We start from the raw sequence: 14,954 nt of genomic DNA on the forward strand, positions 1-14,954 counted from the left end.
AGATTCAGAGATATGACAGCCTACAAGTGGTTCAGCCAGTGTGGCTGGCTTTGAAGACAGAGGAAGGAGCCACTATCAAAAAATATGGCTAGCCCCTTGAATCTGGAAAAGGCAAGAAGATAGATCCTCACCAACAGCCTCACAAAGGAAGACAGCCCTATTGACACTGATTTTAACCCAGTGAGAACCACTGCAAACCACAACTGCATGATCATAAATCAGTACTGTTCTCTGGCTGAGTCTGTGGTCACTGTCGCACAAGTGACCAGAAGTGAATACACCCGGTATCTATCCACACTCTCCTCTATCCAGCTCCTGTTCCTAGGGGACAGCTTGGGTGACCTAAAGAGGCCCATTTCTCCTCTGGGAGAGAACACCATTGCTCCCCTCATGCACTCTACCCTAAGAGAAGAAGTCTGATTTATCATATAGGCATACTAGGCACCTCCCTTTTTCCTCAAACATGATCGGCTTTTCCCAGGGGACTCTCCACACCTGGGAGAAACTACCCAGGTCCACACAACACTGGGAAGGCTGTCTAGTCTTGAACCAACCAGCCTTCTTGACTTGCTCTGTCCCCTGTATTCACCCTTAGTTACCACAAAAGTAACTAGCCACAATCTGCCTGATACCATTTGTTTTGTTAATTTGTTTAGAACTCAGTAGTTGGTAAAAAAAAAAATAATAATAATCTCTAAAGGAAACTACTCCCCCTAAACAAAAAAAGCCAATAATAACTATCGTCATGGATTTAAAAATTAAAAAAATGTAATACAGGATAAGTGGTAAGAGAAGGAGTGGTCAGAAAGAGGAGTGAAAATGATAATGATGTATACTGTTTGACCAAAATAAAAGTTAAACACTGCTGGTTACCCCTCACCTGGCCATGGCTAGGAGGGGCTGTTGAAGCATATTTACCTCCCTCTCTTCCAAGAAGGCTCATGGCATCCCTGGAGGTTTAATAATGGGTCCAAGGCCACAGTGGCTATGAAAAACAGAGCATGTGTGCCACTCCAGATTGTCAGGCTCAGAGCCCATGTGTCATACCCCTAAGTGCCCTGTATACAACAGATACTTAGTAAATACCAAATGATTCACACAGAAGGCACAGAAGATCTTTGGAAGTAATCATTTTAAGCCAACAAGATATGTTGAGCTGGGGTAATGCTTGGGGATCACCTGTTCAGTGTCCAGGTGTTTTTTTTGTTTTTTGGGGGGGGTTGTTTTTTTGTTTTTGTTTTTGTTTTTTGCCAGTCCTGGGGCTTCGACTCAGGCTTGAGCAGTGTCCCTAGCTTCTTTTTTGTGCTCAAGGTTAGCACTCTACCACTTGAGCCACAGCACCACTTCTGGCCATTTTCTGTATATGTGGTGCTAGGGAATTGGAACTCAGGGATTCATGTATACGAGGCAAGCACTCTTGCCACTAGGCCACATTCCTAGCCCCAGTGTCCAGGTTTTACAGTCAGGGACACTGAGACCCAGAAGAAAACCAAGGTCAACCAGTGAGTGAGGACAGCGTGAGACCAAATGAGTACTGTTGAAGCCAGGCCTCCTGGCACTGAGCCATTCCTTTCCATGTGATGTGGGCCACTCTCTTGTGCCCCTGTCTGCAGCAAGAACAAGCTCACCCACACTGGGTTTGATATTCTTCCCTCTCCCAGTACAACCCATTCTGGCACTGAATGGCAAGCAAGGCTCTCTGAGTCAACCAGAGACCAGTGGACCGTAGCTTCTATTGTTGATGATCCTTTTGTATCTCCTTCCTGTGGTTGTACCGGCACTATCACTGTATCTTATCTGAGTACATTGGAAAATGTATATACTGGTACTAGAACTAGGGAAGTGAAAGGGAATATCAAAATCAAGAGACAAAGGATAAAAAGACAAACGACTCCAAAAGCAATACTTGCAAAACCATTTGGTGTAAACCAACTGTACAACTCATGGGGGGAGAGGGAAAAGCGGAGGGGGGAGGGGAGAATGAGGGAGGAGGTAACAAACAGTACAAGAAATGTACCCAAGGCCTAACATATGAAACTGTAACCTCTCTGTACATCACTTTGACAACAAATAGGGGAAAAAAAAAAAAAAAAGAAGAGAGTCATGCAAAGATGCTGCAGAAGCAAAAGCAGTGATCTCTGGCCACTGGGGGCTCAGGCTGAGTGGTTACTGCCAACCCTGGAGGGATCTGCACTGACATCATTCATCATGTGTTTACCACACGCTGCAGTGGGGTTCAAACGCCTGCACTGACTCCTACCAGATGCATAGCCGGGACAGATGTAGTACTCCCAAGAGAATTTCCTCATTTGTTAAATGGGGAATATGACTATGTTTCCCTCATTATACTTTTATGTGAATTAAAATAATAAATTTACATAGAATGCTTAAACCAGTGTTTGCACAAAATAGGCCAACGTCCAAAGTTCAGGCACCTAGAGTACCATTGTTGCTAATAGTGGCAGTAGTAGTATTAATCAAGGATTCACTAAGCACAATGTGTGAGCACAAGGAATATAATAAAAATCCCAGCCTTCATAAAGTTTTTAATCTATTGTGAAGGAGTCCGTAATAGACAAGTAAATGAATGGAAGAATATGAGAAGATGAAAGGTGCCACGGAAAAAAATAAAACAGGATGGAGGTGAAAGCATAGGAGTAGAGCCAAAAAAAAGTGCTCTGGGATTCTCATGAAATTGTCACATCGTGATCTTGCCATGATGCATTGGGAGCAGGACATTCACAGCAAGGGGTCAGACCATTCTCCAGAAACATCCAGACATGTTGGATAACAAAAGCCAGTAGAAAGAATTAAGACCTAAACAACAATTAAAACAGCTAAACAACCTCAGAAGGCAGGAGGAGGAGGAGGAAGACTGGCTCCACCAAAGTAACAGTAACCAAAGGGACAGGAAGGGGCAGGGGAAGGAAGGAGGGAGGGACAGAGGGAAGGATTGAAGGAGGAAAGAAAAAGACCCATGAAAACACTAGAGAGCTCAGAAACAAAGCCAGTCTGTAGGAGAACTCAGTGAAAAGTGAACGTGCCTTCACAAATCAATAGGGAAAGAATTGGCTATGTGCAGAGAACACAGTGCTAGAAAAGTCACCGTACTATGAAGAGAAAAAATAAAAGTACATTTTTCCATCCCAACAAATACAGAAGCTTAAATACATAACAGAAAAGCTCAATACTACAGCGTGAATAGAAAAAATGTAGAAGCTTACTAAAATCTAAAATCAAGAAGGAATTTAATAAAGGAGACTTTAAAGTGTAAATCATGTGCCAAACAAGGGGTTAGTTATGATAGAATTAGGATTCCTATTCAACAAAGGACATGATGGATAAAGTTATTAGACAAGTAACTGAATAAGAGGTAATATTTTAAGTCTAAAGGTAATAAGAGATTAATATCTACTGAAAATAAATTAAATCCTCTTTAAGGGAGCTAACATTAACTAAAGCCCGTATAATAATTTATATGTAAAGTCTGAGATTCAGTTAAAATCCAGAAATTCAAAGAAACAAGGCAAAAATGATCAAAACTCAAAAGAAAAATAGATACTAGTAAGGCATGGTGGCTCATATCTGTAATCTCACCTGCTTGGGAGGCAAAGGTCAAGAGGAATCACAGTTTGAGGTCACCCCAGGCAAAAAGTTAGTGAGACCCCTATCTCAACCAACAAGCTAGCCTAAGTACAGGTCTGTAATCCTAGCTACTTAGGAGTCCACGTTCAGGGAGTTGAAGGCCAGCCTGGGCAAAAAGTTCCAAAAATGTTATCTCAACCAATGGGCATGGTGGTGCACGCCTGTTATCCCAGGTACCAGGGAAGAGGAACAGCTAGGTATACTGGCATGAATTGGTCATCCTATCAATGTGAGGAAGCACAAATAAGAGGATCATCATCCAGGCTGGGCTGGCCTAGGCATAAACAGAATGTGACCTGTATCAGCAAATATCCAACACAAGCTAAGCACCAGTGGCTCACACTTACAATCTTAGCTACTCAGGAGGATGAGATGTGAGGACAGAAGTTCAAAGCCAGCCAGAGCAGAAAAGTCCATGAGACTCGGATCTTCCACTAACCAGCAAAAAGCTGAAAGTGGAGGTGTTGCTCAAGTGGTAGAGTGCCAGCCCTGGGCACAAAGCTCAGGGACAGGGCCTAGGCCCTGAGTTCAAACCCCAAGACTGGCACAAAGAAGAAGAAAGGAAAGAGGAAGGAAGGGGAGAGGAGATGAGGGGAGGGAGGGGAGTACAACAATCTTATACTAACTCTCCAAGAGAATGAAAACAGAAGAGCCACTTCCCTCAACATTAGGAGGTCTCAAGTTGGGGAAATCTCTCAACCAGCTTCCTTCATGAATGAACTTACTCATCAAAATCCTACATAACCAAATGTAATGACAGGTAAAAAGATACCCTAGCTAACTGGAGTCCAAGTGTTCACAATTAGTAGAACATCAAACTCAATCACATAGGAATCACACAGGCCTACTGCAAGAGAATAAGGGTGGAAAGAGGACAAAAAATAATGTCAACAAATGGGCTCGTGGGGCTGGGGATATAGCCTAGTGGCAAGAGTGCCTGCCTCGGATACACGAGGCCCTAGGTTCGATTCCCCAGCACCACATATACAGAAAACGGCCAGAAGTGGCGCTGTGGCTCAAGTGGCAGAGTGCTAGCCTTGAGCGGGAAGAAGCCAGGGACAGTGCTCAGGCCCTGAGTCCAAGGCCCAGGACTGGCCAAAAAAAAAAAAAAAGAAAAAAAAAATGGGCTCGTAGAAGTCAATTCCTCACTGTATCTAGAAACAAGAAACACCTCCTGTACAGAGCCAGGCTGAGTGGCTACAGCCTGGCTGACTGCAGCAACTCCTTTGGAATTAGCCGTGTATCAAAACCTTCTTCACCAAGGGGAAGAAGTGTAAGAGCCTGGATGCACCTCATAGCCCCTGGAGGTATGACCTCTGACTCTAGCTAATCACCACCACCCCTGCCCACTTCAAAGGCTGGCAAAGAGAGACTGAGGAAGCCCAGAAGCCGCCCAGAGGCCCCCTGGAGGCCATAGGGGACTGAGCAGCATGCAGTCTTGGGAAAGCCACCAACCACCTTGGCTCAGCAAGCTCACCTGAGAGGAGGGGTCTGGCTGTCCTGCTGCTTGAAGGTTCTTTCCAGTAGTTCCTGGGTGGTCTTTGAATTCCCACCAGACAAGTGCAACTTCCAGGGTGCCTCTTCAGGACCATCTTCTGCTGAGCTGTCCTCTGAAGGACCCCTTGGCCTGGGTCGTTCCTGTAGCGGCTGCCCTTGTCTGCTGGGGGTGGTTTCCAGCCTCTCCATGATGGGTTTGCTCTGCTGGCCTGAGGGGCTCCTGGAGACAGAAGCACTGCTGGAAGCCGGGACCCCCTGAGGGCCTGCACAGGCTGGGGCAAGTGCAGAAAGCTTGGATACCAACAGTTTTTCCTTTTCTGTCAGTTGGGTCTTGCTGCTTGAGGGCGTAAACCGCCTGAGAGAGCGTTTACGGAAAGAGTCCTGGGGGGCAACCACAGAGGCAGTGAGACTCCTCCATCAAGGGGGCTGGAATAAACACACCCTTTTATCCCCTCTCCCTTCTGCAGAGGGGCCTGCTCCCTCTCCAACCCCTTCTTTAACATCCTGCCAGTCCTGGGAGGTGTCACTCAATGAGACCATCACGGAGAACATAGACTCCAGAACCCAAAGCCCTCCTTACACCATTAATACAAAGAGCTTCAGCGGCCAGTTGAAGGTAGACAGGGTAGCAGCCATCACCTCCCACAGGTTGGAGATGAACAGGGAGCCATCACCTCCCATGGGTTGGAAGTGGGTTGGAGGTGGACAGGGTAGCAGCCATCACTTGGAAGTCAGCTGGTTGGAGATGACAGGGTGGTGGTCATCACCTCCCACAGGCTGGAAGTAGGTTGGGGGTAGATGGAGTGATGGCCATCACTTCCCAAAGGTTGGAGGTAGGCAGAAGGTGGCTCTACATCAGAGCAGGCATCACAGCAGTTGGCAAACATTTACTGTTCCTTGTCCCCAGTCACACTTAATCTCAGGTCCCTCCAGATGGTGGATCAGGAAAGGAAAGGCCCACCCAGGGATCACTGTTCTTCCTAAGCACTCAAGAATTGATTGAGTTTTTAAATAAAGGAATCACGTGAAATCTCCTTCCTCCTATCTGTGACTAACTGGGAGAAATCAGTGCTCCTCTAACTAATCTCATGGCGGGTGGGTAGTAATGGGAGTGGAAGGACAAAAATAAACCTACTGGGCTTTCCTTTGGTTTAGGTTTTTGCAGGATCTCTCAGCATTTCCAGAAATCAGAATTAATTCAGGGCCAAATGGTGGGTGGGGCTAGAATGAAGAGAGCTAATTATGTAGGTTCTGGTGTAATGGAATCTACTCGGCACTGTAAACCTGCTCCCGAAGCTGCCAGAGCATCCCTGCAGTCAGGAAGGCATTAGTCACCATCCCCAAGGAGCCTTGACTCCTTACCCTCAAGCAAGCACTGGCCTAGTAGTGGAAATGATGACATGAGCAACTAGCCTTGGTTCTTTTCTCCTGAGCAACCAGCAATTGTGGACAAAGCACAAAAGAGCTTCCAGAAAATCTGGGGCAATTCTAGCCACCCACCTTTCCATGACCTTCATAGGATTCAGGTTTCCTGGGGAACCTTCCCTTCCAAAACAGTTACAAAAAGCAGAAGCTGCCAGCCACACCCTCAGCAGTACCATGGGTCCAGGTCACCCACACCACCGCAGGAACTCACTACACATACTGAAGAATTAAATGTCACAACAGAAAGGACCTAGTGTTCACTGGCCCGGTTCTCAAGGTGTGGCCCACTCACCCCTGAGGTTTCTCACACCCCAAAACTATTTGTGTAGTCATTGCTACTATTTTGTAGTCATTGCTATTTCTGTGGATGTGATTCTAATGCACCTTCCAGGGCTTGGCTCCAGTGTGCAGGTGCTGAGGTAAAGCCCAGCACAAGGAAGGTTAGTCCACAGACAGCATCTGCAGAAGGAACTGGTACAGGTCTAGATTTGTTCTTGCAAGAAAGAACTTTTACATAAGGAAACCTGAATTTCCTGATCCGCATCCATACCCACTTCACTCACAAGCTCTCCCATCATGATGCCATCCAGCAGGCTACAAGGCAGCCAGAAGTCCCTCATAGAAGCCAAGCAGAAGGGGCACTCAAACTTGGCCTTCTCAACCTTTCAAATGTGAGGAAACGAATGAACAAAAGGGAGGGAGGGAGGGAGGAGGGGAGGAAACCACCTCTTTCTTTTACATGTTATCCAGAATCAGGTATTTTGTTATGGCAATAGAAAACTGAGACAGACCTCTTTGTCTCATGGTGTTGTCTGCATACACACAACAATGGGAAAATGCAGGCCTGCATCACAAATCAGGGTGACAGCACCAAAGGTCATGTGGGTTCTAGGAATTCCTTCCTCACCTCTGTGCACAGGCAATAAAAAGGAATAAACAAAATACTAATTTCACTTGAGAAAGTCAGTGTTTAAGCATGAATGCTATGAACCTCATTCAGTATCATTCAGAGACTGAAGAGTGGTCTGCTGAGTATAAAGGACTGCAATCAGAGCTTCCATAACTGTCTGCGCAATGAGTGAAATTGCTGCTATTTTCACTGAACTACTCAGAGACAAACCAACAAGATTGACACGGGGATAGGGCCAGCATTTCACGAAAATGAAATTTTCGTGTTTCCAAGGGAAACACATGGTGTATTGTTGTCAGTGATAAAACACAAGCTGCTGGGTAAAACCCCAAATCTTAGAAAGCCTATCTGCTAATGTTGGCTTTGCAGTACTTAAAAACTCTTCTGAGATGCTGGGTGGCGGCACCAACAAATGTGATATAGATACAGTGAAATTGTCCATATATAAAAGATCCACACAACTCAGTAACCAACATCATCCAAAGGACCAAGGCGACATGTTAGGAAATCTTACCAAGATAAAAGCATCAAATGGCAAGAGGACCAATGGAAAGTGGCAAAATTACAAAAAGCTGATTGGCATGGCTTAAGCTTCTACATTAAGAAATACAATTTGGAGCTGGGCGCTGGTAGTGCCCAACTATGCAGAAGGCTGAGATCTGAATATCACAGCTTGAAGCCAACCTGGGCAGGAAAGTTTCTAAGACTCCTATCTCCAATTAACCATCAGAAAGCCAGAAGTAGAGCGGTGGCTCAAGTGGTAGAATGCTAGCCTTGAGCAAAAAAGATCAAGGACAGTGCCCAGGACCTGTGTTCAAACCCTAGAACCAGGAAAAAAAAATTTAAAAACTACAATTTGTCTAGCTTATTTACTTCTATGAAAACAGAACAATGAAATCTGCTGGAATAGTTTTACAAAGAGGGAAGGGATATAGGAGAGTAATAGAAGGCGTAAGATTGATTGAATATATCATTTGCATATGTGAAGATGTCACAATGAAACTAATACATGCTAATAACTCAGGAGGCTGAGATCTGTGGATAATGGTTCGAAGCCAGCCTAGATAGAAAATGCTACCTATGGGACTCTTATCTCCAATTAACTACCAAAAAGCCAGAAGAAGGGCTGTGGCTCAAGTGGTAGAGTGCTAGCCTTGAGCAAAAAAGCCCAAAGACAACCCCCAGCCATGAGTTCAAGCTCCAGGACAAGCACAAAAATAAAATCTAAACGGAAAAGGGAAAAGTAAGGAAAAAACCCTATAATTTGTCCAATTTTGAGGTACTGTCAAAAAAGAATAACCCCAGTTTTCTGAAAAAGCTAAAATATTTTCTCTTTTCTCTTTGGCCAAATTTTCAACTAAAACGTCATACTGCAACAAACTCATTTTTGCAGCAGCAAAAACAAAACCAGAAATTAAAGGGATTTTTAATATGCAAAAGTGTTACTTATCATTCATTTTTTGTTTGAAGAATTATTTTCCCCATTAAAAATTTGTTCGGTGAGATAATTTGGTTTAAATGATTTAGTAGATAAACATCTTTTTATCTTAGTCTTAATTTCTAATAGCTAATGTCATCACCCAATCTATACGAACACAAGCTCCTGAGCTCTCTTTATTTTTGACAAATAAAGAGATCCTGAGACTAAAGCATCTAAAGCTACTGTTGCAATCTGAATTCTCACCCAGACAAGCAGCAATGAGACATCAAGCTTCCCCTTAGCACATGACTCTACCCCACTCCCAGCCTGCTCCAGCTCAAAGGGACCCACAGCCACTGGCAGGTGTGAAATAGGACATCAAGCTTTCCCCTTAGCACTTAACCCTACACAACTCCCAGCCTGCTCCAGTATAGAGGGGCCCGCAGCCACTGGCAGCTCAACAAGGGACATCAAGTTTCCCTTTAGCATAGGACCCTGCTCTACTACCAGCCTCCTCCAGCAGCAAGGGAACACAGAGCTACTGCAAGCACAAGACCAGCTGGCTTTAGTTCCACATCACTCAGTCGAGCAAAGGCCAGCAATATGAACTGCATGCTCCATATGACATGACAGGGTCCTCACTCTTAGGAGCTCACAGACTCAACCCTCAATGACAAGAGACCTGCCTATGTGCCACTCATCCATCAGTGGACAGTCACTACTCAATATGCCAGGGGTGTTCTGAAGTCATATCCAGGCTTCATAAGAAAAAAGTGCACTGAGATCCACTAGTAATGTCTAGCACAAGCACAGCATCACAGAGGGGCAGTCTGAAAGCCATGCATTTGCCATCCTGGGACTGGGCCATTCCCTACCTCTATGTGTGAAAAAAAAAAATCTCTTATATTCTACCAATAAGAATTCTCTCTACAAGATTAAATATCTCAAAGCTTAGAATTTTCTCAAGACACTTCACCTTCCCAGTCTATTTCCTGTGGACACTGTCCAGTGTGAGATGTCCTTCTTCAACAAGGCACCTAGGTTAAGACATGGCATTGCAGTGTGGCCTGAAACACAGAGGAGGCACTCTCCTGCCCTTCATCTTTGTCCCACCAAAGTCAGAAAGGACCTCACACAACTGCCTCATAAAAAGAGACAATTCAACAGCAATACGTACAAGACAATATATTGTAAACTAACTGTACAACTCAGGGGGGGAATTGAGAGGAGGGAAGGTAGGAGAAAAATGAGGGAGGGGGTAATAAGTTGGGCAAGAAATGTACTCACTACCTAATGTACGTAACTGTAACCCCTACATATTTCACCTTGACAATAAATTTTTTTAAAAAGGAAAAAAAAGAGCCAAGAGCCAAGAGAAATGAGAACTCTGAGCACTGATCCCAAAGGATCAGATAGGGGCAGGAAGAAGACCTAGGTGAGTCAGAAGATCCCACAGGATCAGGTGGGGCAGGAAGAGGACCTATGTGAGTCAGAAGAAGATCCCACAAGATCAGAAAAAAAAAGGGAGAGGGCCTATGTGAATCAAGAGAAGATCCCACAGGATCAGGCAGAGACAGGGAGAGGGCCTCCATGAATCAGAAGATCCCACAGGGTCAGGTAGAGGCAGGGAAAGGTCCTATGTGATTCAGGAGAAGACGCCACAGGATGGGGCAAAGACAGGGAGAAGGCTTACAGGATTCAGAACAGTGCTGATACATGCATTCACATCCAAACATGCAGCTAGATAAGTGTGCAAGAGACAAGATAGAAAACTTCCATAGACCTGTTTCTGCTCCCAGAATGCCTAGTGCTAATTTTGTTCTACTTCTCTGCTCTTTTTTGTGAACTCCTTTCACACTCATATCTTTACTTGGTAAAGTCCCTACCTAATAAGACCAAAACTATGGCCATTCCCCAAAGGAAGCAATAAAACAATGATGTAAAATTTTAGGAATATTTTTGAAAGAAAAAAACCAAAACCAGAACCCATGAAGCTGAAAGAACAGGGTTTTTGTTCCTCTGTGTGTGTGCACATGTGTGTACATGCCCACTGGCACTAGTTCGAGAGCTCAAACTCAGGGCCTGGGCTCTACTACTTGAGCCACAGATCCACTTCTACATTTTTGTTAGTAATTAGAAAAAAGAGTCTCATGGACTTTTCCTGCCTGGGCTGGATTTGGACTATAATCCTCAGATCTAAGCCTTCTGAGTAGCTAGGATTACAGGTGTCAGCCCCCGGATTCTGTTCCCTTTTTAAATGCTATGGTTCAAAGAAAAATGTCCTCTAAACACAGACAAATCCTCCACTCTTGAACCTCAGAGATACAGGAGGGAATGTGTCCTTCATTCAAAATCATAGCATCCACTTCACTGACAAGATGGGTAAACTAAGGAGAAGGAAAAGATGAGGCCTGCCCAAGGATCCATGCGGGTCACTGCTGGCAGATCCAGGGAAACAGAAGCGGGCATTCTTCCCACTCCCACCTGGATTCCCCACCAAGGGGCTGTGAGACTACAAATGCAAGTGCCCCCCCCCCCCCGAGCCTAGTATAAGGACAGCAGAAACAGCAGCCCACCTGTGGGGAGCTGGCCATGGGCCCAGCCATCATGCCTCGGACAATCAAGCCAGCCTTGTGCCTGATCTTCTCCCCTGGCCTCTTCCCATCCATGGCAGGCTCTGGTGAAGGAAGGCGATCCGTCTTCTCCCACACAGAAGTCAAGGAGGGGCATCCACCCGGGCCCGTGGACAAAGAATTATCTCTGTGTATGGGCCTTTTGGATGACACAGAATTACCAAGCATATCCCCATCAAGATTGTCAGGTCTGCAAAGGAATGTTTGTTAGACAGTGTCAGTCCACTGATTAAATCAGTAACAATGATAGCAGGCTTCGTGCTTAATTGTCATTCACAACTGGCCTATTCATAACTAAATGACAGTTCCTAACTAGTTAGTGCTCTAAAAAAGTTAAAAAAAAAATAGAAAATGCTTTGGCCTCAGAGTAAGTCCAGCCGAGGAATTAAGACCAGCAAATAAAATAAGACAATGTCATGTTAGCATCCTTCAATGCCTTGAGACTTAAAAGTATCCTTGGTCTCCCAGACCTGAGTGACCATGGAAAACATACCACTGAGAGCAGTAGAGAGAACTTATAGCAAGCTTGGTATTCCCCAGCTTTTCATAGCAGAGAAAAAGAGAAATAAAGAGGGGAGAGAAGAGAGAGAGAGCACATGAGAAAGGAGAGAGAAAATATGTGAGAAAGAACATTAAAGAGAGAGGGCAAAAGACTGAGCCTAGAAGTCAAATCAAGAAAACTCACTGGGGATGGCTCAGAAGCCAGCACTCCTGACTGGCAGATCAGTGTGCCTACTCCTGAGCTCTAGCATATCTGAGTACTGACACTTCTCCAACACACTGCCCATCAAGCCTCAGGGCACACAGGAGGGCAGTGGTCTCACTGTGATTAGGCACATCATGGAGAGAAAAGCTCAGGCCAGCCTAGGAACATCCAGAAGGATTTCTAGCCAAGGCTTCCCTGAACCAAGAAACTGAGTAGGCACAGAAACTCAGGACTTCCTAAGGCCTGCAAACAGGCCTATAAAGCAAATGTGTTTGAGTAAGCAATGGAGGCTTGTAATGGACAAGATTTTTCAAGTTATCCTCAGGAATTCAAATTTTCTCCTAAAAGCAGCAGGGACTGTCTGCTGTCCTTTCAGCAAGGGCCGGCCTGACCTGATTTGTGTTGTACCAAGCTCATACTCTCATATCAAGTTAACTACAGACGTGGGTACAGGGGAGACCATGGGGTAAACCAAGGCCCTTGCTATCAGGGCAGGAGGAGGGAGAGGATGTCTAGTGTTAATATTAGGGAAAAATAGCTGATAGGTTTAAGATGTCACCCATAGTAAGCCAGGAAGCCTCTGGTTGTGCTCCTCTGGAGCATGCTCTGACAGGTCAACAAGGTATACAGTGCTTTGTCATAACAGCCACAGGAAGCTGACCCCAGGGTAAATGGGAAGAGCAGACACCTGGCTTTGCTTGCTTCTGACAATGATGTTCTCCATCTTGTGTCTTCATCCTCCAGATCATATATGTTTACAAGCGTACTCTCTGAACATCTCAGTGGCAATCTGTTGCTCTTCTTCGGAATTGGGAGTGCAGGAATTAGAGTTTCTTGAGTGGAACTGCTATCTGAGCGGTCCAGAAAGTATCTGGTTATGAGTTCAAGGCTTGTTTTTAGAGGATTTTCCTTTGCCTATTATTGGGAAAAGGAAAAAAAAAACATTAATTGTATGAGTCAAGGGAAGAGTAAAAAGTTCTTTGACATAAACTGCCCAACTTCTCAATCAGGTTTTCATGTTTCCATGTTTTTAGCAAACACACACTGGTTTGGGTAGACATAAAGACTGTGTTGGGTAGAGATAAGGACAAAATCCCTACCCCCTAGAAGATCTACCACCCAATGCACTAGTCACACACTCAATGAACAATTATAATAAACTATGAGAAGAACAGAGGAATACACATACAAATCTCATCTTGCTTTTTCTTGCTTTTTATAAGCCAGGAACTGGTGGCTTGTACCTGTATTCCTAGCTACTCAACCAGAGCAGTAAGATCTCTTTAGGAGAGCCCCTGTGGTTTGGGAAGGAAGGAACAGATTGATAGGGAGAAGAGAAATGTGGTCTAAATGTTGACTAGGTGCATAATTCAGGCACATCCTCCAGAATGGAAAGGGAGGGCTGCTTGGGAAGATGGCTCTCTTAGCAACTTGTCTTACACTTCTCTCAGGAAAAAATACACAGTCTTCTAGTATCATTTGTGTACATTCTATTGGGGGGTAAGCACCTTGGTTCGGGTTAAACAGCTAGTGTTTTTGACAGCTGTTCCAGGAAAGGTTAGGACCAACTGCAAATTAATGTGGGTTGTAAACTGTAGTATGTTTCCCTAACTTCCTGTTCCTGAAAAACAAATAAATATTTTTTTTCAAAGAAAAAAAAAAAGAGGCCAAGAACTGAGGATCACGATTCAAAGCCAGCCCAGGCAGAAAAGTCCTTAACACTCATCTCCAATTAACAACCCCAAAACTGAAAGTGGAGCTATGGCTTAAAGTGGTAGAGTGCCAGCCTTGGAGCAAAAGAGCTCAAGGATAGCACCTAAGTTCAAGCCACATAACCAACAAAAAAGATATACCCTTTCATTTAAAAACAAAAAAGCATGTAGAAAACTATTACCCATGGATTCATAAGCTCTCGGGATCTGCATATTTTCCTAGTCAGTGAGCTCTACATTTAACTTTTTACACTAGTGATTAGGGACAACTGGATCAGAAGGTTAATATGAAAAACATGGACAGGTGGTCAGGCATGCCTCAGTTTACTCTCCCACCCTAATTTTTTTTAATGAATTTCCTCAGTAGCAAGACTAAACAATATCTACAAGCTCTAACCTTTTCTGTGCTATTCTCTTCAGACGTTTTTAAAACTTCCCATGGACATGGACTCAGCCAGAACAGCAAGAATCAGAGCCTAGATTTCTCCTAAAATCCCAAGTAATCTGAACAGACACAGGTATGCAAGTGATGGTCCACAGGCTGGCTTCAGGCTCCTGGCCACATGTCAATTCTTACCCCACTTGCCTGGAAACACTGAGGCCCTGCTGAGCTGTGGCCAGACTTGTGCCATGTGGTGATGTTGCAAGCAGAACCACGGTGTCTGACAAGAACTTAGTGCAGACCTGGCCTTGCCACACAGGCCACCCCACCCCCTTGTTATTCCTCAGCTCTGGGCTGCAGAACTATCTGACCAAGACCCAAAAGATAATGGACCAAATTCAACCATTGGGCCAGATAGTTAAAATCAAGAAGTGTTTACTTATTTACTCTCTGTTGTTGGTGTTTGGTCTAAGACCAAAAAAAATATTGTTTAAGTCTTAACAAAGCTTAGACTGAAGAGAGAAGGGGAAAATGTCATTTATTTCTGCCTTCTTAATTTTTTTCTCAATAAGAGAGAATTGGGACCCTGGATTGTCAGGATTATAACTTAGGAATTCACATCAT

The 14,954-nt window shown here is 44.6% G+C and overlaps 1 protein-coding gene across 5 annotated transcripts in view; it reads right to left on the minus strand.

Annotated features, from left to right (window-relative positions):
• Window positions 1-14,954, minus strand: part of Mindy4 (MINDY lysine 48 deubiquitinase 4) — a 95,028-nt gene that overhangs the window by 72,318 nt on the left and 7,756 nt on the right. For 4 of the 5 annotated variants that reach the window (XR_007210014.1, XM_048339526.1, XM_048339525.1 and 1 more), the window contains 3 exons: window positions 12,925-13,151; window positions 11,474-11,720; window positions 5,123-5,523 (listed from right to left, as the gene is read on the minus strand). Coding sequence is in view for 4 of the 5 variants with exons in the window: in XM_048339526.1 (XP_048195483.1) it covers window positions 5,123-5,523; window positions 11,474-11,720; window positions 12,925-13,151 (875 nt within the window). In the remaining variant the exon portion in view is untranslated. The remainder of the gene's footprint in view (window positions 1-5,122; window positions 5,524-11,473; window positions 11,721-12,924; window positions 13,152-14,954) is intronic. The other variant, XM_048339528.1, reaches the window with a different exon arrangement.

Source organism: Perognathus longimembris, chromosome 2 (assembly GCF_023159225.1).
Source record: "Perognathus longimembris pacificus isolate PPM17 chromosome 2, ASM2315922v1, whole genome shotgun sequence".
NCBI classification, from domain to species: Eukaryota; Metazoa; Chordata; class Mammalia; order Rodentia; family Heteromyidae; genus Perognathus; species Perognathus longimembris.